The sequence below is a fragment of the Hippoglossus stenolepis genome, chromosome 19 (assembly GCF_022539355.2).
Source record: "Hippoglossus stenolepis isolate QCI-W04-F060 chromosome 19, HSTE1.2, whole genome shotgun sequence".
Taxonomy (NCBI): domain Eukaryota; kingdom Metazoa; phylum Chordata; class Actinopteri; order Pleuronectiformes; family Pleuronectidae; genus Hippoglossus; species Hippoglossus stenolepis.
In genome coordinates this window covers 18,615,947-18,643,010 of record NC_061501.1, presented here as the reverse complement: position 1 = coordinate 18,643,010, position 27,064 = coordinate 18,615,947, and the positions used below count along the sequence as shown (strand labels likewise).

The 27,064-nt window shown below is 44.3% G+C and overlaps 1 protein-coding gene across 1 annotated transcript; it reads left to right on the top strand.

The window, feature by feature from the left end:
• Window positions 1–17,647: 17,647 nt before the first annotated feature.
• Window positions 17,648–19,129, top strand: mc4r (melanocortin 4 receptor). Its single transcript, XM_035142572.2, has one exon. The coding sequence runs from the start codon at window positions 18,048–18,050 to the stop codon at window positions 19,023–19,025; it is 978 nt and encodes a 325-aa protein (XP_034998463.1). The 5' UTR covers window positions 17,648–18,047; the 3' UTR covers window positions 19,026–19,129.
• Window positions 19,130–27,064: the final 7,935 nt, after the last annotated feature.

The following is a 27,064-nucleotide window of genomic DNA, read 5'->3' as shown; positions in this document are numbered from 1 at the left end:
GGTTCTCTGGGTCTGGATCAAAGGATGTAATGTTAAACCATAACAACGCCAACGTCAGATGCTCGTCCGTGTACAAACAAATCAATTTCTAGTATAATTGATGCAAATGTGACTGTTTACCTTCTCATACATACAGATTCGGAAGCTAGGCTAACGGTTGAACCTCAGGAGACACGGCATCGACGCTGACCTTCTCATCTGACCCTCACCACAAAAGCAAAATCCACCCAAAACGCAGACAACTCCTTTTCAAAGAGTTTTGTCAAATGCACAGTTTCCACCGACTGAATCCGAGTCTTCTGATCCTCGCCAGTCAGTCGCCTGTCAGTCGCGTCCCTGCGGACCCGCCACGATGAAAGGAAGATGAAACAGAAAACATGTCTGAGCTGCGGATGACAGTTTTGACAAACTTACGTCCCGACTCCACGAGGACAGCGTGTGTTTATGATGCCAGTTTGATCACATCCCTGAATCCTTCATGCAGCCACGTGCACACATCTGTCATTATTTTATTAATGTGCACAATTAGGCGTTTGTTCCTGTACTTGTTCCCGAGTCTTTAACCTGCCTGTGCTGTATGTAACACACGCTGATTTATAGCACGTTGATAATGACCATTATGACCTACTCAGCTTAGCTAATAACACATAAAAGTGGCTGCACTTCTGTTCCTGAGCCCACAATCAAGCAGCGAGGCCAAGACGTCCAGCTCGGGATCTAACCCTTTTTACTTAATTGGTCTTTTCTGCGATGATGTTTGGAAATTAATTACTTTTATGAGAGCTCGCACTTCCTCGGACGCCGCAGAGCCGCTGTGCTGCAGGAACGTGAGGCAACCCGGGCAGCGCCACTGTCAACCTGATTGATTACCTCTGCAAATGTCTAAAGGTTGAGCCTCTCACCTCTCGACATTTCTCCACGGTTTCCTTCTGGTTCGACTTTGACTCCGAACTTGACAAAAAGGATAACAAAAGCGTAGAAAATCCCAAACATTGAAAGTGGTCTTAGAAAAATAAATGTCAGGGAGCGAGCGGGCAGCAGAAGGAGAGATTTAATAGGAGAGGTGAGGAAGAAACAAATGTAAACTAGAATCAGTCGAGCACAAACCTCTGCCACGGGCCAACAGTCCCCAGAAATTCATTTGAGCCTCATAGCTGCGCCACAAAACAATACAGATCATGAAACTCTAATGGAAAGATGACAGGTTGAGAAAAAGACCAAATTAAAGCCTTCCTCAATGAAATCACATGTAAATACACTAGATAATAAATGTTGTCGCACACGAAGATGGAGACAAAATGTTCATCTTGAAGGAAACACATTCTGTTCATATTTAGATTCGTCATTATTACAACTTATAGCATCACTTTCCTCAGACTGCTGCAGCTCCTCATTTCAGCCTCTGTCGCAAACACTTGGTTTTAGCTCCTGTCTCTTTAAGACCCCCTCCCCCCTCCGCCCAGTCTGCTCTGATTGGTCCACTTCCAGTGCGTGTTGGAAACATCGAACTCGTGGAAGAAATAGGTTTAAATATCTGGTTAATACTTTAAAATATCTTTACTGGAGACTAGCTGAAGTGCGATCTGGACGTTTCTGTGAACCCGAGCGTGGAAGTATGTACGATTTAAAAAAAACCCTGGGCCTCCATTCCATAATCTGCCTTCCAAGAAAATAACAGCGGAGTGTGAGAGTGCGGCGCCGATCCGTGCTCGCGCAGCCCACTCTCCGAGAACCCAGCGTTCTCCCCAGGAAATGTCACGCTCCGGTCACGAAACATTGACTTTTCACGCTGCCTACGTAGAACGCCCTGGAAACAGTCGGTGGTGGATGTGCGATTTGCCTCGTGGCTGTGTTAACCTGCGCGGTATTCTCACACGGCCTCTTCTTCTCGGGACCTTTGACACATTTCCTCCGGCGTTGAGTCGCTTCTCAAACCGAAACATATTAATAGACTTTAATTTGTTTGATCGGCCGGTTCATCGGGGGGGAAACAATACTCTCCTTTCATCGGGATCATAAAGTCTCAAGCTTTACATCAGTCACTCAAATCAGTTTGATTGTCGAACCGAGCGTTTTATGTCCTCGGGTTATCTCCTCCTCCGAGGCTCCACACACACACACTCATGAATATTAAAACCAGTTCAGATCATCTTGACACAGTGGGAACCAGGTCTAAGACTGGGAATTGGAGCCGGTCAGCTGACAAAACCTTTTTTTATAGGTTTTGGGGGCACGGAAAGAAATATGAGAGCCTTTAAAAATCTATATTTTGTATTTCATGATGTCGGGCCCCCCCGCTGTGCTGCTCTTTTCGTGGGCACCGCGGCTTTCACCGCCCAGAGGTTGAAGTATATTAGAAGAAGAAAAGGCGCAAGTCTGAATGTGACTCTGCTCCTTTCTTCAACCCAAAGATCCTGTTCCATTTCAATGAACTCATTTGTACGAAGACGTTTTTCCGTTTGTGCTCGCTGACCGGCCATTGATCTAATTAATTTATGAGGCTCAGCATTTGGAAAAATTTGCTGCTTTCTCATGCGAGATGGAGGCTTTTGAAAAGACACCATTCCTTAACCTGGCAGGTTTTCATTTCCCTTGTCAGATAGAAGTTATAGTAAATGGAAATACCTCGAGTCTGCGCCCTGGAATATTTAAAAGATTGTGACAATGAAATATTAAAAGGGAGGACATCATTTGACACCTTTTCTTTGCCTTGTTTAATCACTGAAAAAGTATATCGCCGAGAGCTGCCTCTGTTTATTATGCAGAGCGGAATGAAATAATTAAAACAAGTAACTTTCTGTCTTTTAAATATCTGCTCCGTCAGAAAGTTCCTGAATCTGAGATGTTCTTTTACAAGACACAGAATTTAACTTTTTTATTAACCCTTGAAAGAGTGACAGGCACAAAACAATCCAGTTATGAATCAGGAGAATGTCCGGATATTAAAAAAATTATATTCAGTCTCGAGTGAAATCCCTCGTTCTCAGGACTAATGTGTCGGAAGAAGAGAATCACACGCAGGACAAAGTCTGTTGAGACTCGCTCCTCGTCTGTTTGCGTCCATCGGACAATAAGATGTTGAGGTTTTAGTAGATTTATATGAGCCATACCGAACAGGCAGAACATGCAACTACCTTGATCGCCCCCTGGTGGCCGGCTGCAGTATAGACCTGAAACCCTGCCTCCTCCATGTTTCTGCTTGGAGTGAGAGACGCCAGAAAACACAACTGTAACTTTCTTTGTTTTTACAAAACCGTGGACGTCACATTTTGGGAACAGAGCGGTTCCTCTGAGAGCAACGTGTTTGTCAAACGTCTCCTGAAGTGAGAGCTCATGACCTTTACAGCAGTTTCCTGAAGTCAAAGCCCTTCATTCAGAAATCACACCACGCTTCTCTCTGTCTCTCTGGCTGCAAAGCTCAGAAAACCCAAAATATTGTTTTCACCTTTTTAAAGCTGTGATTTAGGTTCCGCAGCTCGGTTTTTCCAAAGTCTTCCCTCATCCCGTCTCCGCTTCACTCAGAGCTGACGGGAATAAATTACACGCAAAGTTTATCTGTGTCCAGAGGCCGTGTGAAGTTCTTTTGTTTTCGCTCTTTCTCTGCCGCCACGGTTTCACCCTCGGCTTCGGGAGCGGGCACCGACGAGGGGGTTGACCAAAACGATAATCTCATTAATCAAGACTCAACCACGAGAAGAGGGGCTGCGGCTTTCAACAAGAAAGCCATTACAATAAGAAGTTGTTTTTTAATTAAAGCCGCCCTTAAGCTGCGACACACAAACACGCACGTTAAAGCGCGCGAACAGGAGTGGAGCTGCGAGCGTGTTCTGGCGCCCAGGCCGACTCCATATATCACCCGTGTGCCCGCGCGTAAGCAAAGCAATTATTGCACGGAGAGCTGAAGAGAGACATAACAGAGTGAAAAACAAGCACATGATGAGCGTGTCCCCTTGAATTGATGGGTTTGAAAATGGTAAAGTATTTATGTTGAACGCAGCTCCACCGGAGGGGCCTCGGGAGCCCGCGCCGCTCCCGTTCTCCCCGCCCTCCCTGCGCCGCTCATCATCCCATTCAAATGAAATGTAAATCCCCGCTCTCCCCAGTTCCTACCATGTCAATACCTCTTTGACTCCCGCTCAGCCCCCGTCTATTCAGCGTCTCTCCTCCCCTCCCAGACGCTTTATATTCCAGCGCTCTGTCTCTCTCGCTGCCGCTCAACTCGTCCCTTCTCCTCCATCGGCTCTGCCTCCTTTCACCTGCTGTTGTTTCCCCTCATCCCTCGGAAAGTGCGGCTAATGGATACAGGCTGCCGCCGACTAACGGGAGAGTCTTATCACGCCGAGCTCGACAAATCAATCTGGTTTCATAAATGCATCTGCGGTTAACTCGTTTTTTTTGTGGGCGTGATCTCATTAACTCCGACCAAGTTTAATTGCAATTACGAAGAATGCTCTTTGGGGCCTGTGGAAGTTTGTGTGAGTGTGAAATGAGTTTGTTGTGCGACGACAATTAAGTGCGTCGCAGGGACGTCAGGAAAACACAGCATCATAACTACTTACTGGTGTTTTTTAATCATGTATGTTGTTTAGTTTTATTTTTTATTCCGAAGGTTTATCTGGAACCGACGAGGGTTCACACACCGTCTGCGGAAAAAATAATTATCTTCCCATTACATCTGTTGATTTCTCATTTATATTTCCCCATTAAGTTGATGCTGCGTGATTGACAGCCGTTCTGAGACGGAGGAGCTATTCTTAACTCGGACAGGGTGTGTTGTTGAAGGATTAAATCCTGATTTTGTTTTTCTTCCCCTGTCAGAACGAGTCTATATTCAGGGAGGTTATTTCAGGAGATTAGCGAGTCGGCTTTATGATGAGTTCGCAAGTTCGGCAACTTCCTCAAGGACGCTTTAACGAGCACGTGGCGCCGAAGCTGCCCGATCGGCGAGGCCGTAACCTTTGACCTGGCGGCCATGACGGAGCCATGACTCGGAAGCAGATGTAGATACAGTATTTCTTCAGAGTACGGTGTCCCTGAGGGATCAAATGGTAGATTCTCTTGAAGTCTATGAGAAGATGACTCTACTTCTCACTTTATAACGTCAGTAAACATTTTCCTCAGGAGTTTAGGTCAAATAGACCATAAAGCACCGTACAAGCTCACAAACCCACAGGTGACATCAAGGCCAATTAGATTTACTTTAAATATCAACATGTTAAATGCATATTATCTATTTTCAAGGATAAACTGAGTAGCAGCAGAACATATCGACCTATTTAACCATTTTCAGCTTCCATGAGGGTTTTTTGAAGACGCTCCTCTCGGATTTTCCTCATGAGCCAGAGGAAGCTGCAGTAAGAACAGTCTTCACACGTAGCGGGGAACCTTCAACCTGATGTCATCATCCAAACTAACATCCAGCGCTGAAGGAAACGAGAGAATATCCTTTAACCCAGCTCAGAGCTTCTCGCTTTGGGCAGATTGAGGTTCAGCGGAGGACTTTCTTAGGGACGTGGACAGCTGAGCTCATTCTGCCGGCCGATGAGTTTCAGATACAAGGATGAGATTGTGGAATAGGGCCGGAGTAATCCCAGGTCACCTTCACACAGCATCAATCCCCACAGGCAGCAGCTCCATCTCTTCCTCTACTTCCTCCCTTCATTAATTCCTTGTCTGTCCGTCCAGCCTCTCTCAGTTTCTTCTTTCTCTTCTTAAATCCCTCATCGTCTTCCAACCGCGCCAGACGCCCATTAGCTCGGCAGCCTGGAAGCCATTTGTGTCTTTGTTCGAGGAGAAGAGTTGTGCAGCTGGATATTCACCATGTTATCAGTTTAAATCACAACCCAGAGCTGGGATGAAGAAAAAAACAGTTCCACGAAATACAACAACAGATTTGTTGTATTTGCTTGAGAGAAACTATCATAAGGTTCAATTTCACATGAGGCAAATATCCACAGAGAAACTGTTCTTATTTCTACTTTTTAAATGACAGGAAACAGGAATAAATGTCGGTAAATTAGGTTTAACTAATGGTCGATTACCAGCTAAACTTATACGGATTTATACAGCAATGAAACAGAGGTCAAAAGGTCATAAGTATGTTATATAAGTTTATTGAGAGGGTGAGGAATCTGTCCTCAACCTCTGAACCTGAACCGCGAAGCAAAACATGTGTGCATGCTAACAGGGATGCACATGCAATATCCGTGTTGTCCTCCAGATGGCACCAGCGCAACTTTGATTGATTGACACATTAAGACCGATCAGTGTGAAGTTTTAAAAAGATGTATGTGTTGAAAACCAATAAGAGTCCATTTATTATTTTAATTGTGCTCTAAACCTGGACAATTTCAAAGTAAATTAAATTTTAAAGACATTTTTAAATAATTTGTAGCGTTTCACAAAGATTGGTTGGTTCTCGGGGGGGGGGGGTTTCCTGATCCTCGTTCTCTTTACACAAGCAAAGCAAACAGTCTGGATCTGAATCTGCTTGGATCTTTTCTACTTGTATCTGTCGTCCTCTTCTTGCAGCATCGCGGAGCAGCCCGACCTTCGTCTCAGACCAATAGAATCTCACTTCCTCCGGTTACAGCACGTGTGATTTGACGAGTGAGTGAGTTCTCCGCAGTGACTCACTCCAGTGAAGGTCCTAATGTAAAGACGGATTACACATGTGAACTCCAGGTTCACCGGGCAGACACAAAGCACATCTATGGAGGATAATGAATACTGTATTACCCTGTGGAGTTCACTGTACCCCCTGCACTAGACATGAATCACAACATGCTTTGTGTGTCTGCAGCGATCAGCACGGTCCTTTTTGAAGAGGGAAGCACAACACAAAGTTGCATAAAACATGTCGGAGCTCACTGTGCATGAAAAGTGTCTGTTTCTGTGGATTGAATTTCACTGAGTGCAGCTTCCTTTTTAATTTACATTAGAATGAGGAGTTAAATCCTCAATTTCCCCTCAGCAAAGCTTGTTTAGTGTTTTATTACTTCAAACTCGGTGGTAATTTTCTCTTTGGAATAACTGGCTGCTGGGATCAGTCCCAGACTGAGAGGAAGGAACGCATGCTACTCTGCCCTCTGGTGTTCGTCTGTGGTGAACGTATCTTCACTCCATCACTGTTTTCCCTCTCTGTGCACACTTGTCCATAATTGCTTTGCCTGATGCCGATTCTCTGATTGATGTTCGTGCATATTGTCGGTGCATCTACATGAAAAATAGATGTTGACAAGAAAGAAGACGATTCATTTCTCATGTCACCGTGCGGCATCAATCCTCCACGAGGCCGCTGATCCTGCAGGGAGACGTGCACGCCTGACTTTTAGCAGCAAGGTCGAACGGCGGTGAAAATGTGACGTCCCACTTCAGAAGTGTTTCGGCCGTGTCGGCTCTGAAAGATGAATGAAGGCAGACTCGGGATGATGTGATGATGGATTCACAGTCGGCTGCTGGAGTCTGTGAGTGGCTGGTGTTGCAGAGGAAGATCAGAGATGCATCTTTTGATCCCAGCAGGGGTTCGTCTGCCTCGTGCAGATACTGTAGATTCGTGCAGGAGATAGACACCAGACCGTCTGACTGACAGGGAAGGAGAAGCAGGCAAACTCCAGACACCAGAGATCGGATGATGAACTTGTGTCGGGCTTTTCTAAAAGAGCTGTCAGAAGGTACAGCTGAAGGCCGAGAGCTGCTGAGGTTGTAGTAAAAAATGAATGTAGACATACTGACGTGAACAGATCAGCTCAAAGCCACAGCGTCACCTGAAGATGTGAAGCTGCAGGAGTCGCCTTGTGCTATACAATAAAAACTTTATTCATATATTTACAGCCCTAAAATAGATGCATTTAAATTCCTGTAGTGCGTCAAGAGTATTATCGCTTTAATATGAAGTTAAACTTAAAGCAACACTATTTCACTTTAACTGATCAACAGCGCCCTCTGCAGCGACACATGGGTATTACCCATTTTCTGCTGAATATTGGAGATATTACAACTTCCCTTCTTCTGACCTCTGCTCGGTTCCCTCCCTGCTTGTGTGTTCTACACCTCGGATGTTTCACTGTGACACATTCACATGCATGATATTGGATTTTTCAAAAGCTGCAGAATGTGAGCGGATGAGGCGAGCGGCTGTTCCACGTCACTGCCTGTTCACTCAGCCGCTGCTCATCGGCGTTGAAACATCTGTTAACACAGACAAACCTGCTCAGGACACAGCAGCCGGACCGCAGGCTCACTTCCAGTTCATTAAACATGTGACTCAATGTTTTAATCGATTATAAACTCATGACACCAGAATCTCCGACAGAGAGACCAGAGGATCTCATGAGATCTGAAGATGAACTTGACAAAGCAAACGTTGTATTTTCATTTAAACTAAGATTTCTGATTAAATCACGACCTGAACATGTTCCCTGTACTGTTCAGTGTATGTACAGTGCTGCAATGTAATGAGACAGTTCCCAGGACGACCAGCAGATGGTGCTCTCACACAAGAGCTCACCTCCACTGGCTCACGCTCGGGCCAACATCAGGTTTCTGCAGAGGAAACTGCACAACGCATCTTAACGTTTTATAATGTTTTTAATTTGATAAACAATGGCCTGTTTTTGGGGGGGGGAGTACTGAAGAATTTTCTTCCTCAATTCCCTGAAATCTATTGAGATTTAACAATATTAAGATAAAAAGGAGAAACAAACACAGTTTAAATACTTAAATCTAATGAAGACACGTAATCTGTATAACCTGTGATGAGCAGTTCACATAGATCCGACTGAATCCTGAATTATTTTTAGTACTTTATATTCATCAGTAAAACGATCATCATGTAGTTGTTGTTATTGTTTGGGAACATTTGTCAGCAGAAGCTATTTTCTGCTCTATTGTTCAAATGTGTATTTTAACTACTTTACATCTGAAAGTGAAACGTTAACTCTACAAAAAATGAAATGAGTTCATATCAAGTTCCACAGAATTCATTTTCTGAAAAGTGCTTCTGATTATCAGCCCTAATATTTTCACCATCCAAGGTAGACGCACCACGAACTACGTGTTTATAACATTGTTAAATTCTCCTGTAGCATCAACTGCGTTTTGAGAAAAACATCTTGTGCCTGTAGTGTCAAGGATAGTGCCACACACACACACACACACACACACACACACACACACACACACACACACACACTTCTATACTCTCTTTGCTCTGAATCAAACGTCAGTGGAGAAAAATGAAGGAGAGATTTACCTCCAGAACCAGAACCAGAACCTGCGGGGGGGCAGCACATTTCGTTCAGCACCATCCTCGTGCACCTCATCTGTATTCTCACATCAGGTTGCCATGACGACGCAGCTCACAGGGTTGATGGAAACGGGGCAGAAACAGATGCTGGAGAAAGAAATGTTGATTGATTTATCTTTTTCTTTTTTTTTTAATCCACCGCAAACAGAATTATACACCTGGATTTTACCTTTTGGTATCTATTATTCACTGATTCCCCCATGTTTCCTCCTTGTGTTATTGTTGCCTTTATAAGTTTCCAGTTGGCTCATGACAGAAGTCCAATAATTGTGAACCACGACCTCCTGCCGAGCGCCGGGTCTGGAGGAAGCTGAGGATTCAAATTGGAACATTTGACCTAATTTATAAACGATGCCGATCTAACTTCTGTCTTTGTGCCTGTATTTCGATTTCCTCGACTGTGGACAGAGGTTTTTTTAGAAAAGCAGCTTTCGAATCTCCCAACCTCCCTTTTCTACGTTACATCGGAGACACCATGTTTTAGTTCAAGCAGGACGTGACGTGTGAACTCTGCTGTGGAAAGATCAGTGTTGTTGTTTACAGCTCGTCCACACCGGCGTCGGCCCTCATCACCGAAAGATCTGGAACCTCCTCGTGTTTCCGAGTTGACGTCTTCGTCTTCTACGTGTACGGCTCCTCTTCCTCATCCTGAGATATTCTTTTTCTTCCGGTGTCTCCTCCCATGTCTATTATCAAGATGGAAATGTAAGTCTATAGATCTTGTGCAAACCGAAAGTGATTCTCCCTACTTACTATCTGACAAGTCAGTGTTATAATAACAATCCACCAATATGTCCGCCACAGAGCCGCCACACCACAGGGATGAAACTAAATGGCGGCTCTGAGCCAGATTTCCAATCACCAGCAGCCACGGCTCCGAAACTCTGGTGGAAAGCCTGAAGCCAGAAGAGTGGAGCCAGCTAATTTGGGATTCAACTGTTTTCTGAGATGGACTGGCAAGGTGTCGGTGTGGACTCCGCCTCTCTCCCCTGCAGGGATTGGCTCCAGCCTCCCACGTACATTTCTCCATATACGTAGAATTTGTCCTCACACAGATTATCTCCCTGACGTCTGCTGATCCGTTGTCGTCAGCCACTTGTTGCTAAGGAACATTTTTTTTAAAGCGAAAATCTGTTTTAAGGAAGAAAATAAAACTCAGGAGCTTTTCACAGGACCTGATTAACTCGTTCACAGTAAGATTTGCGTCTCGCTGCTCCGAGCTGGTTCCGTTTTTTGCATCCAGGCCGGCCGCTCGTTAGCACCGGCGCGGTAATGTAATGTGTTGGATGAGCGACGCGTGCCCTCGGTGCTAATGAGCCCATAGCGGCCTGTGGGGCTGGAGTGATCAGAACATATGACTGAATAACACCTAGCATATGAGCCGGAGCTCCAAAATAAAGATTAAATGAGGATGACGGGTGGATCAGGGTTTTTTTCACACTCTCATTAATCCCACAGGCTGTAAACACCACTAAATGGACAATATTCAGAGAGACTCTGCCACATCGTGATGTTTTATTAACACAGAGACGGACGCCTCACTGTGTTCAGTGACGTGTCCGGTGTCTCTCCTCTTCTCTTGCCTCTCCATCGAGCAGAGCTTTGACCTTTTGTTTCCTCGCTGACGGTCCTCAGGCCCCCAGAGCTTTGCAGAGCTTGATGGATGAAGATCCCAGCACGAACCAATATCCTCCTCAGACCGATGCTGCGGGTGATAAACCAAACACCCACCTGCAGGATTCAGAGGACGAGGCCAGAGCAGAGATGGTCGAGTGCGTTTCAACACCAACGTGCATCAAGAGAAACTGTAAAAAAGGATGGAAGACGATACAGGAAAGAGGCTTTTATTAAAAACATTTAAAAGTTTAATGGAGGAAATGAAAACGAGTTAAATTGGTTAAAGGTAATTTTGTCTGAACCGAGCTTCGTGTGTTTGTTCCACAGTTTCATTAGATCTGGTTAGTTTTGGTTTCACATTGTAACTCAGGGACTGAAGACGTCTGTCTGACACACGTACGTGCTGTCGCCATCACCTACGTGGGAGGAGTCTACCTATACTCGACTCTGATTGGTTTGTAGACGGGCGTGTGTCTGACGTCGGCGAGGAGAACACGAATGAAGCGCTTTATTCGGTTGCCGTGGTAACATCATGAGGGTATATTACCACCATCATCAGCCCCTTCAGGCGCAGTACCCCCACGCCTCATCAAACCGAGTCATGGCTCAGTTTGACCTCTTCTGGTCCGAGGAACCTTTCACACCTGATGTTTAGGTTCACACTGAGCTGAGGAGGGTGAAGGTCTGAAAACAACAAGGTGTGAATGAATCCTGAGAGATGCAGCAAAAAGGGTTAGGGCAAAAATCAAAACAGAAATCCATGCGTCCGCTCGTTACTTTCCTAAATTCAATAACTTCTTTCATGGAAATCTGTTTACTAGCATGTGCGTCATCCTGCTGATCAACGAACTGACGAAACCGTCTCACCGTTGTTCTAGAGCTGGATCTTTCTACCTCAGAGCATTTTTTTTACTTCACTTCAGATTTTAATACCTTCCTCTCAAGCGTCTCCTGGGTTTCAGTGCGAGTCGACTCCCGACGCTCAGCTCGGCCTCTGATCTTCGGTTCCTGCTCTCGCTTTTAGATGTTTATTAAAACGCCGCTGTCAGAATAACCCGACCAATAGAACGAGGGAATCTAGTTTCAAGAGTCTACACTGAGAAAAGAGGTTTTAATAATGGAGGTCAGGATTTGACACAAGTACACAATGAAATAACTGTGAATCTTTTACAATAATTACTTTACTTTAACTCACCTGCTCTGTTGTACGTTACTGAATGTGACTTGTTGCTTGACAGTGAAGAAACCAGGGATCTTTGCTGTGACTCAAACAGACCTGGAGGTGTTGAAACACAAATCCCAGCAAGGATAAGAGCAAAATACCTTAAGAAACTGTGTGATTACCACTTGCTGAGTGACAGAAGTTGCTGTGTTGTTGTCTGGTGGGCGAAAGCTGTGATTTATGCGATTTGCTTCTTCCCCTTGCTTTTAGTGGTTGGGCCGTGGGCAGTCGAGGGCGGCGTGGAGCCCTCGCTTATTAAACCTCATTACTGAGCGGCAGCGGACGACCGCCGCTGCCATTTGTTGCCTTTATGAAACAGCCCTCATCAAATGCCATTAACTTCTCTGCAGCTGCTCAATAAGTAGAAAAGGTACTTGGGAACTGAATGTGCGCACAAACAACGAGGAGCTGAACCCAGTCGTGCTGCTGCCGCTGCAATCTGCTCCCGAACGGACACACAGACCTCTGTGCTTTGAAGACTTCGTCCAGGTTTCAGCTTTTCTCCTGAAAGAAGTTCAAGTCTCCTGAAACCCTCGTACTCTGTTAGTCTGAGTTAAATCCAGCTGAAAGGTGGCGGCTGCATCATTACCCCTGAAACACAGGAAATTACCAGTGGGATCGATTATCTCCGATTATTTCCTGTGACACGGTTCACTTAGGACATGTCATTGTTCCATTTGGGTCATTTTCCTCTTTGGCAGCAGACGCTCGCGCTGCCGTGTGGTTAAATATAATTATACTTAAACACTTCGGCTCATTGGTGTCGTTGTCGTGGGAACTTTAATGCAGCGAGTTGAATTTGCTGTACGTTCACTTAGTGTGTGTGTGTGTTTTTATTTTTATTTTAGCCTGATTCACTCCAGTTACAGATCTCCAAGTAAACATGTGTTGAGTGGATCCAGGGTGAGACTCACATCTGCTCAGGATGAAACCAGGTATTTTTCAGAGTTCAGGGAAGAATCAGGAGGAAACATTGTAAAAATGAGCTGAACCTGTTGATTTATTCTTTAAAACTCACTGAGTGTTGTGTTTCATCATTTAACTTATGTTGTTTGGTTTTGTTCTACTCAAACTTTAGTGTTTATTACATATTTTATCATCTTAACTTGCTTTTATTGTCTTTTCCTTTATTGATCTGCTTTTCTGGTTTGCGTTCATCTCATTTTTATTTTATATTTAACGTCCTGTTTTCTCAATAACTCAAGAATTTGTGTTTTTCAGCAGGATTACACAACATTTTCAAGTAGAACTTTGTACATATGCACATTTACACAGTTATAGAATATTTCATGAAGACAACTGAAATCTCAAAGTGTGAATGTGTATTCAGGATGATGAAATGAATCCCGAGTCGTCAGGAGACTGAATCATCATCATCATCTGTGCTCAAAGAACTAAAAACCTTTGAGATAAAGATCCGGACGCTTCCTCTTCGCTGAGTTTGAGCCGACATGTTGACGGACACGTCAGCGTCTCGTCTGAATTCACTGGAGCCGGATGAGATAAGTGAGAGTTTCTCCGAGTCAGGAAGACTCACCCGGCCGTTTGTCCTCAGCAATAACCCCGTTAGCAGGAATTAACCTGACAATGGGTCCAAATTAATCACTATCATTTTTAATTACAGATACTTTGCTGCTGTCGCTCCAAGAGCTTGTCCCAGTTTGAGCTCGTGCATTGAAAGTGAAAACATCAGATGAAGTGAAGGACGGTGGGACAACGAGACGAGCAGCGTGCAGTCGACCAAATCTCCACCAGGTGCAGAGTGTCTCTCCGTCCTCTCTGGTACGAGGGGATCTCGTCTGAGAGGAAGCTGCAGACCGGAGGCTGATCTGACCCAGCGCTCGTGGTTCTTCCTCCCCCGGTGTGTTTCAGTGTGCGCATGTGAGTTTGTGTGTGTGTTCTAAAGGTCAAACTGACCAGTGTGTACTTGGTGTGTGTCCTGCATGTCTGTGTTTGTGCGTCTCTCTTTAATGAAGCCTGATTGTTTTGCCGCTGAGGCGAAGCCAAACAGAACGATGAGGAAAAACAGGACGAAAACGTCTGGACGCCGCGTTTTAGAGTCGTCACGTTGCAACAACAGAAAAAAACAGTTTGATTAACATGCTACCAAGAAAACCTGAAAACTGTAAGGAAGGTTTAAGGCCAACGTTAGGAATGAAATGGACGGGAACATCCAAAAAATGACGATTTCAGAAGTAAAAGATATAAAAAATACAATAGAAATGATGCTTTACGAACAATTTGTTTTGCTAACATCAGGTTGATCACATCTGCATGTTTAGCTTCACCTGTGATGTTTCGTGTCTCTCTCCAAATGGCCACGAACAGTCGAATCCAGCTTCTGTGATAACGACAAACTCTTCACGTAACGAGGTTATTTTAGTGATAATGAAATAGTTCTTAGTAAAGAGCTCAGGTGCACGAATCAGTCCCGAGGACACTGTGCGTCCTTGGAACCGCAGAACAACCTCATTATGATTCCTTCTCCTCGTTGTTCTGCAGCCTCCTCGGGAACTTTCTCTCTCCAAGTAGTTTTATTTCAGCCTGTGTTGAAACGTCAGACTCAATTAGTCCCTCCTCGAACTGCAGCTCCGTGGCTTTCGAGGTCTTTAATGAATTTACCGTGTACACGTGGTTCAGAACAGTTCAGCGGGGGGACTTCATCTTCCTCGTGTGTCGTGTCGTATCTCCTCTTCATCAGCTGCTCGTCATCTGTTTACAGTTGTTTAACCCAGGATATGACGTGTTTCTGTGTCGGGTCCAATTCATGCAGAACTGTATTTGTGTTGTAGAACTTTGTGATCATTGAATCTTTTTGTTGTATTGTTGCTTCTAACTCTGTGCGGGATGGATGAACAATAAACTGACGACCAAATAGACCCTAACATCAGCAGCATATCCACGAAAACGCCGATTCCACGTTCATGTATTTGTCGTAGAACTAAGAGAACTGAAAATGTTCATCCTCATGTGTTAAAGTCGTGTTATGTGGAGTCTGTTTCGTTTCGTGAACACCGAGGGACGGACAGAAGGCTTCGTCCATTTCCCTTTCTCTATCTGAAAATGTCAAGTAACATTTGTCTGTGTCTCAAGCAGTTGTTTATTCACATAGTTTCATTACGGACGGATGATGAGGTTCCCGTCGTTGTCACACTCTTCGGTTTTACCATGGTAACAGCAGATCTGGTAGAAAGGAGAGAAACAACCTTGACTGGTTTCTTTTGTTCACAGCGTCTGATTCATCAGTGGATACGATTCACAGGATTAACAGAATCCACGTGTTTGTACCTTGGCGATATTACGATTAAGTATAAAAACACAGGTTTATGTTCTAGTACGAGAGTAGTATGAGAATCACAAACTCATTTCATGTCTAAAAACAAAGGAGAGAAATCAGCCACTCAAACGGCTGTATAACCGCTGCTTGTTTTCACAGCTTTATATGAACAGAGGATTTGTGGAGTGGATGTTTGTCGTCTGGGCTCAAACTCTGCAAAACAAAGCTCACAGTCCATTCCAAATTATTATGTGCTGTTACTTTTAAGCTCATGCATGAAGTAATTCTAGCACTTCACTCAGCACACTTAAGTACTCAGCACACTTAAGAATAGTTGTGTACCTGGTATTTGCATAGCACTTGAAAAATCCATTATGTAAATGATTATTTCAGGGTCTTCTCTGCTGCTCTCAATGGAGGAAAGCATATGAATATGAATGTGCTTAAAGCCTCAAGTTATTTGATCCGTCACTAATGAAGCAGTAAATGAAAGTACTCAAGTTTAACTTCAGTTTAATGTATGCGGTTGTGGAACATGTGGAATTAGTGAAACTTTGTATAGAAGTGTTGAGTATAAAAATAACCCATTTAAGTTGTTTTATGTGATATTAAATGTGATCTCAGAGAACCGGAGTGCTCAGCTGAACGTTTCGGTGACTAAGACGCTGTCGGGTGCTGCAGGGCGTCTCCGTTCTCTCGTCACATGCTGCTTGTGTAACTTCGAGAGGAAAAAGCAACACAACCCACAGTCAGGTGTGTTGTGTTGCCATTGTTTCTGTCTGAACTTCGTCATCGGCGTCCGCAGGGTCCATGTTTGAAAGGTGGCGTCTATGTCCAGTGTGACGCCTCCAGCACGGGCTCGTTATCTGTGGCTCCAGGCGATGAATGGACTAAGGGGAGCGTTGGGCCTCAGTGTTTCAGTTCAGAATAAAAACAGAAAATCAGATTCATTACAACACAGCGAGTGTTTCTCATGTGGAAGCTCTACTCCTCGTTCTCACGTGGATCAAGTGGAGTCCGTGCTCTTGACTCTTCACACTTGAGCCTCTGAATAGAAAAACCTCTATTGATCAAATCTTCTTCTTCCTCACGACAGATGCAAACATCGGAGCCTTGAGGCGATGAAGAGGACGCAGCGTTTCTCTGAACGTCTTCCTCCAGGAACAGAGCCGTTATGACAGAGAGGCATTGAGACTCCATAAAAAGAAAAACCTTGAAACCCCTTCACTCTGAGGACTGAAGACGTTATGGTTTATGTAACCAGCTCGGCGACATCATGTGATTCAAGTATATTTTTACTATATTATTTAAATATTAACAGTGAAACCACTATGTTCACTAAGCAGGTTCTCAAAGCTCGGAGCGCTTCATGGGTTTCTCGGTTTCAAAGCCTCCAGCTCTGTAGTTTGAATTCTTAGAAACAAACTGACGGACATTTGAGAAGCAGATTATCTTTCCTGAAATTAGGATGAATATTTAGCTCATATTTGACAAGTGGCCAGAAACACAATTGTTTTTATTTGAGGCTCATTTATGGTGACTTTACATGTGAATAAAGATTTAACCGATAAAACTGTCACTGCCCACATACTTCCAATGCGTCCTTTTACGATGGAGTGGTTGTTAAAAGTACATCCACTAGAGGGCAGCACAGAAACGGACTTGTTTTAAGAGCAGTGGAGTCGCCCTCTGCTGGTCGCTCGGAAGTAAGCAAGTAGCTGACGAACAAAGCAGAATATTTAGCAGCTAAAGAACAGCATTGAGAGAACGAGAAACAAGAACGAGCATTAGACTTTCAAACTTCGTGTTCGTGTTTGTTTGATGCGTAAATAGGAAAGAAAAATAACGTATATCAGCTTGTAAACATATATATGATTTGCCCTCGAGTGGCAAAAATAAACTTTTACTGCATTACATTGTAATTAAGTAATTCATTTTTATTCGTTCCGTATCTATCTCTCTATTCATCCATCCATCATCTATCTTTCTATCTCAAATCCTGTGATGTTCCTCAAATCCATTCATTCTTGTGCATCAAGCCAAACTGTGCTCCTCCTCCCACCTTATCAGGCAGCTGATAGGGCGAACGACTAGAGGGGAGTGTGTGTCAGAGAGAGAGAGAGAGTGTGTGTGTGTCTGTGTGAGTGTGTGTGTGCGTGTGTGTGGGGGTATAACAGAGAGAGAGAGAGGGGACCACAGTGGCTTGTAAAGTGAGGATCTGCCTGCGTTCACACAGCAGCTGCTGAGCTCTGCTCTCTCTGCCGCTCATGTTCCTGCTCATGGTTAATTAAACCCGGTTCTTCTTCCTCCTGCGGCTTCTCTGCGTTCTGCTTCACTCTCCGTTCGTCGGGACTCTTCAGAGAACGTCTCCTTCCCTAAGTTCTCACTTCGCGGTATGTGAGAGAGGAGAGGGGAGCGCTGGGATCGTCCTCGGCTCAGAGAAGCAGCAGCAGCAGCAGACGTTTGGAGGAAATAGTTTCTCTAAATGGGAAGAAGAAGAAGAAAAGCTGACCAAGACTCTCTCCTTCTCTCTTGAGGGCATCTACGTTGTCGTCCAGAGGATGATTGAAAGCCGTACTCGCTGAGACCAGATGGACAAATAAGGACAGAGAACAGGAGACATTATGAACACGACAGAATATCCTAGTCTGAGCCAAGGCTTCCACAACTGGAGCCAAACCGCGTCGCCACTGAACGAGGACTTTTCAGGCCAGGACAAGGACTCGTCGGCCGGATGCTACGAGCAGCTGCTGATCTCCACCGAGGTGTTCCTCACTCTGGGCATCGTCAGCCTGCTGGAGAACATCCTGGTGGTCGCTGCTATAATCAAGAACAAGAACCTTCACTCGCCGATGTACTTCTTCATCTGCAGCCTTGCCGTCGCTGACATGCTCGTCAGCGTCTCCAACGCCTCTGAGACCATCGTCATCGCGCTCATCAACGGAGGCAACCTGACCATCCCCGTCACGTTGATTAAAAGCATGGACAACGTGTTTGACTCTATGATCTGCAGCTCCCTGCTGGCGTCCATCTGCAGCCTGCTCGCCATCGCAGTCGACCGCTACATCACCATCTTCTACGCGTTGAGATACCACAACATCGTCACCCTGCGGCGGGCGATGCTGGTCATCACCAGCATCTGGACGTGCTGCACCGTGTCTGGCATCCTCTTCATCATCTACTCGGAGAGCACCACGGTGCTCATCTGCCTCATCACCATGTTCTTCACCATGCTGGTGCTCATGGTGTCGCTGTACGTGCACATGTTCCTGCTGGCGCGCTTGCACATGAAGCGTATCGCGGCGCTGCCGGGCAACGCGCCCATCCACCAGCGAGCCAACATGAAGGGCGCCATCACCCTCACCATCCTCCTCGGGGTGTTCGTGGTGTGCTGGGCGCCGTTCTTCCTCCACCTCATCCTCATGATCACGTGCCCGAGGAACCCGTACTGCACCTGCTTCATGTCCCACTTCAACATGTACCTCATCCTCATCATGTGCAACTCCGTCATCGACCCCATCATCTACGCCTTCCGCAGCCAGGAAATGAGGAAAACCTTCAAAGAGATTTTCTGCTGCTCTCACGCTCTGCTGTGTGTGTGAGACGCCAGCAGAGCGACGGCCTGGACGACAACACGCTGCAGATCAAAGGCCAGTTGGCCAACGAGGACTTTGATGTTTTGAGCTGTGATCGCTGCAGACTCCTCTCACAGGCGCTGTGAATGATTGATGAGAGCAGCAGCGTTCGCCTGTGGCGCCGCGAGTCGGGATTCTGAGGAGGAATGTTTACAAACACCTCGTAACGCAGGGTGTCGCTCTGTGGACGAACGCTGAAACTGTCCTGCTGTGAAGTGAATGTGACCGACACGTGTTTAAACAGACGAACAAACTGTGGCTCATTAACACATCTTTCATCCGACTGGCTCTTTCCACTTTCATGTGTTGTTTAAAGTTAAATAAATCAAATCTGTCGTTGTCATCTTGAAGAAATGAAGCAGAGATGAGAAACTACCTCCATGTTTCAGAGTCTAATCCTCCTCGTCGCAGGAACCACGAGAATATTTGCACTTTATTAGGAACACCACACTCGAATTGATCCAACGACGTGTCAGAAGCTTTCCTCTGACGCTCTGCTCCATGTTGACTCCACATTTCTGCAGATTTCATTCACGCAAACCAGTTTCCTGTTCCACCGGGTCACAAAGGATTCAGATGTGGCGACCGAAGACGTGGACGAAGGACAGCGAATCATGGACGTGGTCATGAAACCAGTTTGAGGCGTTGTCTTGCTGGAAGTTGACTGGTGTCACGTGGTCGGTAACAGTCTGACGCGGTCGTTGCTGTTGTCGAACCGTCCACGTGGCGGTTGGACGTGTTGTAGCTGGAGTCATCCCTCTTGTCTCCGTCGTCCTCCGATGTTCTGAGTGAAGATCTCACACCAACGTTTCCCTCTCGGATGTGAACATGAACTGAAGCTGCAGATTGTGAAGCTGCAGACTTCAAGCTTTGCACTGCTGCCACCTGATTGGCTGATTGGATCATTAGGGAGCATGTGTCCTGGCGTTCCTGATGTATATAAAGTGTAAATTTCCCTTTTGTTCGGCATCACGATGAATGTAAAGAAAATGTGAAACAGTTCGATTTCATGAGATGTAGTTTTATTTTGAAGTAAAAGCCATTATTTATGTCCCTCTTAGATCTCAATCATGAAACAATCTTCTCAAAGGGTATTTTAAATGGTATTTTACCAAAATACACCTTAATATATACATTTATAAATCTAATAAAGAGTATTTTGCAGAGAGAAGGTGTCAGGTGGGATTTTTAAAGCTGCTCTGAAAGGAGAAATGCACAAAGACGAGATTTAATGTTGAAGTTGTAATGTAAAAAAAACTACATTTGTGTTATTTGCCTCTTTGCTGCTATTTGCTTGTTATCGCACAGGAATTATTTATCGACAGTTTTCTCAGATGCAGGGTTGTACAACTGTAAAATCATTACGACAACGAGGGTTACGTGTTATTGTTGTTATTATAAATGTGAATGTGCAAAACAGATGATTCAGAGAATGATCTTGAAATGTGAATAACGTGGCTTTTTGTATTGATCAGGCACAAAAACATGTCACTTAATAAGTGTTTCTGGTTTGAACTCAGATTTATGTGTACCTGAAAACAAACAGGTGATGTAACAGGTCAACGATGAAACTTTTCCACCTGATCATTGATGTGTTTTCTTTTGTTCCCGCGGTTGAACAGAGTCGATTTAATGTTACGTAAGATTTCCTGTGAGCAAACGTGATGAAACTCGTCTGATTTCCAATCCACGCTCTCGTGAATTTGTGCTTCGTGTACACGTTTGTGTGAATTTTTGCACATGTGGGCTGTGTCTCACTCTCAGCATGTTGATGTGACTGTACAGAGATCTATTTTTCCTCGCGTTCACGTAACAGGACGGGTTTTACCGAGTGTATTTTCGTGTACGTGCTTGTGTGACCTGTCGCTTTTTATCCTTGCCTTAAATATGTTGCACTGTGACGTAAAGACGGCGACTCTGATCCTCTGTGACCGTGTTTCACGAACCGCTCTTCGGTCTTTCTATTTGAGTAAATGCTATTTTCAATATTGCCTTATTTATTTATGCCTTTTTAAACTTGAAGTGCTCATGAAACGCACAAGAAAAGAAACAAACGTCCACGGGGGGGTTGTCCCCGGTGTTCTGTGTTCAGAAGCTTCGCCTGGAGTTTGAGTCATATGTTGCTTGATGACTGCATCCTCTGTAAACTGTGACTTCAATAAATCTGTTTGTCAGCGTCCGCCGGGCCTCAGACTTTAACCTTTACTCACCGAGCTGTTCACCGATTCAGACGTGAAAACAGCCTCACGCTCAAAAACAAAATGAACACATAAACAAAGTGAAACACAGATACACGTGTCTTTAATGCACTCATACAATCACTGTCTGCAAATATATATATTTCATTTTACATAAACCTGAGCGACATGGTAGTAGCTCAAAATCTTTCCTGAGGCGAGAAACAGGATGAAATAAAAGCCCACAGGGGTTTTTATTCATTCGTGGTGAATAATTTAAACCGAAGTCAACAAATAGATTTATGAGTCTGGACAACGCCTCCTGGGTGGTTCAGGTTTCAGCCTCGAAAAAACACTTGTTCGATACAGCTTCGGGAGCATCACTGCAACACATGGATTGTAATTATACCAAAGTTAATGAGATCCTCGTGGACGTCTTAGGCTGTAATGGAGTCGTAGATTTTAAACTGAAGCTGAGAAACATCAGGGATGTTTTTGAGAGGCACTGGTGAGGGAGCATCGCTTTTAATCAAATCTACACAAGCTGCAGAAGAGACAGAAGTACAGAGAAGCAGAAATGTCAAGGAAAGAATTTCAATTAAGGAAAAAGTATATCGCTGCAGATGCTGCTGTACAGAGAAGCTTTCAGGAGGATAAATATCATATATTCAAAACCCTGAAAATAAAGGGCTTTAAAGATAGATAAGAAATAATGAGTTAAAGTAACAGGCTGTGCAAATTATCAGCAAATGATCAAACGAGACGAAAACCAGAATCAACACTGACAAGAGAGCTGCGGTTTGGAAGGAAAACTCAAAATAATGTTTGCAGAGATTGAAAAATAATAAAAATCACTCTATCAAAACAGCTTTGAAGGTTTGAAACCTTAGTTCCAATCAACAATCGACCTTTCAAAGCCGTTTTTCTCTCCAGTGTTCTGGACACAGACCACATTCAGCGTCTCTTTTTACCAAACAGATGATTGATTGAAGTAGTTGTTTCTGCTAACAAAGCAGGCAGATGTAATAAATAAAAATATTTCCTTTTGTAGAAATACCAGTGGAGTGAGACGCGATGTTTTCAGCAGCCTTGGTAAATAATTACAATTCTACTCTATAGCGAGTAGATGTAGGTAAGGCTGGGAAGATTCTTAGATTATGTAAAATTATATAAATTTACAAAGATGGGACACGACAAACTAAACAACTATTTCCAACACTATACGTGTATAACCGTCCAGTCACAACACGCAGGACATCAGGTACGATTTGTCCCAGTCGAGTCACTTAGCGACGCTGGAAATGTCACGAAGACACTGATTAGTGTCCTCAACGTTTTCCGTCTCAGAACAAAGTGAAAGAGGCGTTTGTCTTTTAATGCTTCATCCACTTTGTGCAGAAACGGCAGAAATCTGTGGGAAAATGGCAAAATACAAAAGTTCCATTAACTTTTAAACTAAAGCGAATAGCCTCAGTATTGATTCTTACTCAACAGTATGTCTTATTTTTACAGGATGAAAATGTGTCTAAAATAATATTGATACGAGTCGTCACCACCACCTGAGACTGATTCAGTCAGATTAATAATATTATATATTTGTGTGAAAGTAAATATGGACGACACGTCTCCAGTTCCCCGATACGAACGCTGCCATCTTGCACTGATGAGGTAATTGGACGATGTGTTAAAGAGCCGACCATTCACGTGTCAGTCTCGTTCATGTCCCGTGTGCTAACATGGAGGAAGCAGGGTTTGTGATCAATACTGCAGCCGGCCACCAGGGGGGGATTGAGACGCTTTTGGCTTCACTTTTTGGGAGCTGTCATGTCGGCCATCTTTATAAAAAGTGGATGCTTGACACTTGTATTCATCAAACTAATGACTAGTAGACATATGTCACTTTAGGTTATTTCCACTTGGACTCTTCATGTTGTTTAACTTCCTATGTTAAGTTCCATGATTTCCTTGAAGTTTCCCAACAAACCTTCTGAACTTTCTGAATCCACTTTGCTCCGTGTCAGTGAGGCGATGCTTCGTCTCTCCGCTCCTCAGACTGAGGCTCAGCATCTTTACACCCGACTCCCGGATCCTAATAAGCTTTAGGTGAAGCCGCGGTATCACCGGCTCCAGCAGCGTCTCGACTCGCCGCCTCCCATGCATCACCCACACTCTGGTTTCTCCACGCCGACGCCCGGGCGGCAGGAAATCGCTGATACCATCAGTTCTCTCCGAGCGTCGTCTCATTCTTTACACGTGATTTACAACGAGCGAACGCTGCTCTCTCTCTCTTGTGTTTCCTCCCGTGTTCTCACAGTTTCTCGTCGCACGCGGCCCTTTCAGCCACGGCGTTGACTCCGACTCGTATTGGCTCCGTCCGTCCTCCTCCGTCCGGCCTCTGGGGGGTTTGTGCACGGAGCTGCGTGCGTTGAATTAGCAAATGTTGAATCTACTCTCGTCAGCTTCAGCCACAGGAAATAATAACGGAATTCACTTCCAAGTCAGGTCCCTCTCCATTAAGTTAAATTAATACCGAATCGTAAAACATGCATGTGCACTGTTCCTTGTTCTAAAACAGAAATGTGTCACATCGAGATAATACTAGTACTGGAATCATTATATTTATTATTAGTTGTAAGATGTATTAAACCTGAGTCATTAGTTCTCTCCACAAACCTACAGAAAACATGTGAACTCATTGTGTAGCTGAAAAACATCATGTGGGGAAATTGTCGGCCTTTTCCATCCCCGGGGGGGTGTTTCTGTTTGAGTGGGTAACACGGTCTCCATAACAACGCAAAGCCCAGAGATGTCATCAAATAAATCCTGCGAGTGGCCCGGGTGCTTGTTGTTCTCCTTTGAAATAAATATAACCAAGTGCTGGAGAAGCTCGTCACCCTCACACACGTGCATCAGACAGGAAGAGACAACACGAGAGCAGAGGACACGACACACACGTGTGTTTGTGAGTCTGTTGTTACACCAGCTGCTTGTTGTGATCATAAAAAAAGCTACAGCTCATTAATCACTGCACTCAGGAGGTGTTGAGGTTTCACCAGGTCTCTGAAGAGACATGAAAACTTCTGAGAACAACTCCACCTATGTTATTTATTTATATATATATATATATATAAAACTCACTCTCACTGGACAGAGTCCTGTAGAAAACAAGCCCACAGGATCGTCTCTGCAAACCCAGTGCGACTCCAACCGTGTTTCATGAAACCTAATGGCTGCAGTGACGTGTGCATTCACACACCAGGGGAAGACACTATTGATTGGTTGACCCCATCGGCGCCTCGAGGCTCAAATAGAAGGCTCTGCATGAAAGTGTACGTGCCGACAAACCAACGAGGAAGAAGCGTATCGATTAAAGAGACCTCTTTACTTTACCTGCATCAAGGCCACTTTTTAATTTTCTCGTCTCTCTCGAAGCAAAACATAGATTTTTCTCAGGAAGAAGAAAAGTATTGATTGTAGAAAACCTAGTTGTCTCTATCATCTCTCCAGCACCGTGTTGACTGTGAGAGCTGCAGCAGCCTGGAGATTATCAGGTCTTACTCCACGTGCAGTTTCCTCCTCACAGTCACACAGAAGCTGCTTTGTTTGAGTCCTGTGTCAACTCATGATATATTTATAAATACATATACATATATATCAGTATCACCACTTGTTTTCTCTATAGATAACGATTTTCTATGTGATATGGCTGCGAGTGTTTGTTGTTTGTCTTGTTCTCTGTCCACGTTGTTATTGAATTCTGCAGAGGAAGCATCTTTAAGAGAAGATAAGATAAGATAAGATATGATATGATATGATATGATATGTTAAGATAAGATAAGATAAGATAAGATATGTTAAGGTAAGATAATCTTTAATTAGTCCCACAATTGGAAATTTGCAATATTACAACAGAAAGGTCAATTTATTCGAGTTTAAAGTTTATTTATTCTCCATTTTTAAAACATTTGTTTAACTGTTCATTTCTGAAATTCACCAGAGTTCTTATATATATACTGTTCGCTGGCAGCTGCTTATTAACACCAGAAACTGTTTGTTGTGATGAAAGAGTATTTTCAGGCAGAAAAGTAGGAGCTGGAGACTTTGATGATAACGTGAAGACATCATGAATTTCTTTATGTCGTAGTTTCACGAGCTTTCATCTCATTTTATCTCCTCTTCCTATTTATGTCCTTTTACTTGGTACTGAAATTGGCTGCAATTTACTCAGAGAGGGTAGTCACGATGTCTCATCTTCTGTCCAAGTGGACGTCTTCTCTGTTCGTCACGTGTCAGAAACCTCATCACTAGCTGGGACACGTGCCGTCTCACATGCAGCCGCTTGTGATCGTTTCAGGAACATGTTCAGTGGACGTCCGAAAGCAGCTAATGTTTGCAGCTTCTGCTTTACTCTGTGGAAACAGTAAACGCGGTGGTTTTATTCTTCAGCTGCGAACCTGCCTGAGCTTCTCATAGATGCACGGCTGCACTGCTCAGGCCGGGGGAAACCGTCCAGAGGAGAGAGAGAGACGTCCGTCCTGGAGCTCAGGAGGCTGGGGAACCTGCCTCGTCCTCCTGACAGGAGCTGCCACTCTCAGTCTCCTGACGCTCTGTGGGAAATACTGATCCCCACTGTGTGTACATCTGCTGCTCAGCATTCATGTGTTCCGGCTCCACTCTGTGTTTAGAGAGAGGCTCTAACAACCACAGGAAATTAATAGTAAATGCTCCAGGAATTGATTGATCTTTCTTTTTCTCGGCTAATTAACCAACGTCTCTAAACGTCTTCAATCAAACGTCATCGAGAAAAAAGTTAAGACAATCGAGCATTTTGATCAAACTTTGAGCAGATGACCACAGATTCTGGAACATTGAGACATTTAACATAAAATACCAGTAATTTATGTTAAATGTCGGCTGTAAAAGTCATTTATGTGGTATTTCCATGAACAATTCTGTGGTTCATGTGGGCAGGGAGACGTCGATCACTTTGCTCTGCACAAAAGACATTCGACGTTTACGTTTAGCATTTAGATTTAACACTTATATTTATAAAAGGTGTTGCTTTAACATGCCGGGTCACTGCAGGACATTAATGTTGGAAAATGCATTAAATTATTTTCCATGAGTTTGTGTCTAAGGATGGAAAAAGTGACAGTTGTAAAGTTTTTCACTCGACAAAGCTAAAGGTGTAAAACGAAACATATATGAAAGAATGGGAGAATTAAATGGATTTGAGCTTTATCTATATCTTCCTCTTATTTAGGAACCTGTGACAAGTAGGGTTGGGTATTGTTCAGGTATTTTCTGGTATGAAATCCATACTTTTAAAATGAAACCAGTTCCCAAACGCTGCCAGAACCGACATCTGCAGAACGACCATGAAAACAGCTTCTTTGACGTCCCGGTGTCCGATCCTCTCACGTGAGATTCAGCCACACTTTAGATCATTCTGTTGTCGTGTCGCAGTTTGAAGCATCTATAGCTTAAAGGTTAACGTTAACACCTGCCTGAGTCCTGCAGAGCGTGTGTTTCCACCTGAGTTAAGTGTGATCAATGTGACCTTGACACGTGTGGAGGTGTTTATGTTGCTTGTTACCAGGGAAACAGTTTCAGTAAAGAGCTCAGGCGGCGAAACGAGGCCCTGAAATCTGCGTCGTTATTCGGTCCAGTAGTTTTTGTGTAACGCTGCTGACGAACAAACAAACACAGATGAGGAGATGTGAGGTGATTGTTGCCACAGGAGCTTTCAGAATGTGAGTGAGCAGCATGATCCTGCAGCTCCGAGCGTGAAACAGAAACCGGCTCCAGGTCGGCTGCTCTGATTCCCTC

What these genes read in the sequence shown, in the direction of transcription:
- mc4r (XM_035142572.2), top strand. Translation starts at nt 18,048, where the DNA reads ATGAACACGACAGAATATCCTAGTCTGAGCCAAGGCTTCCACAACTGG.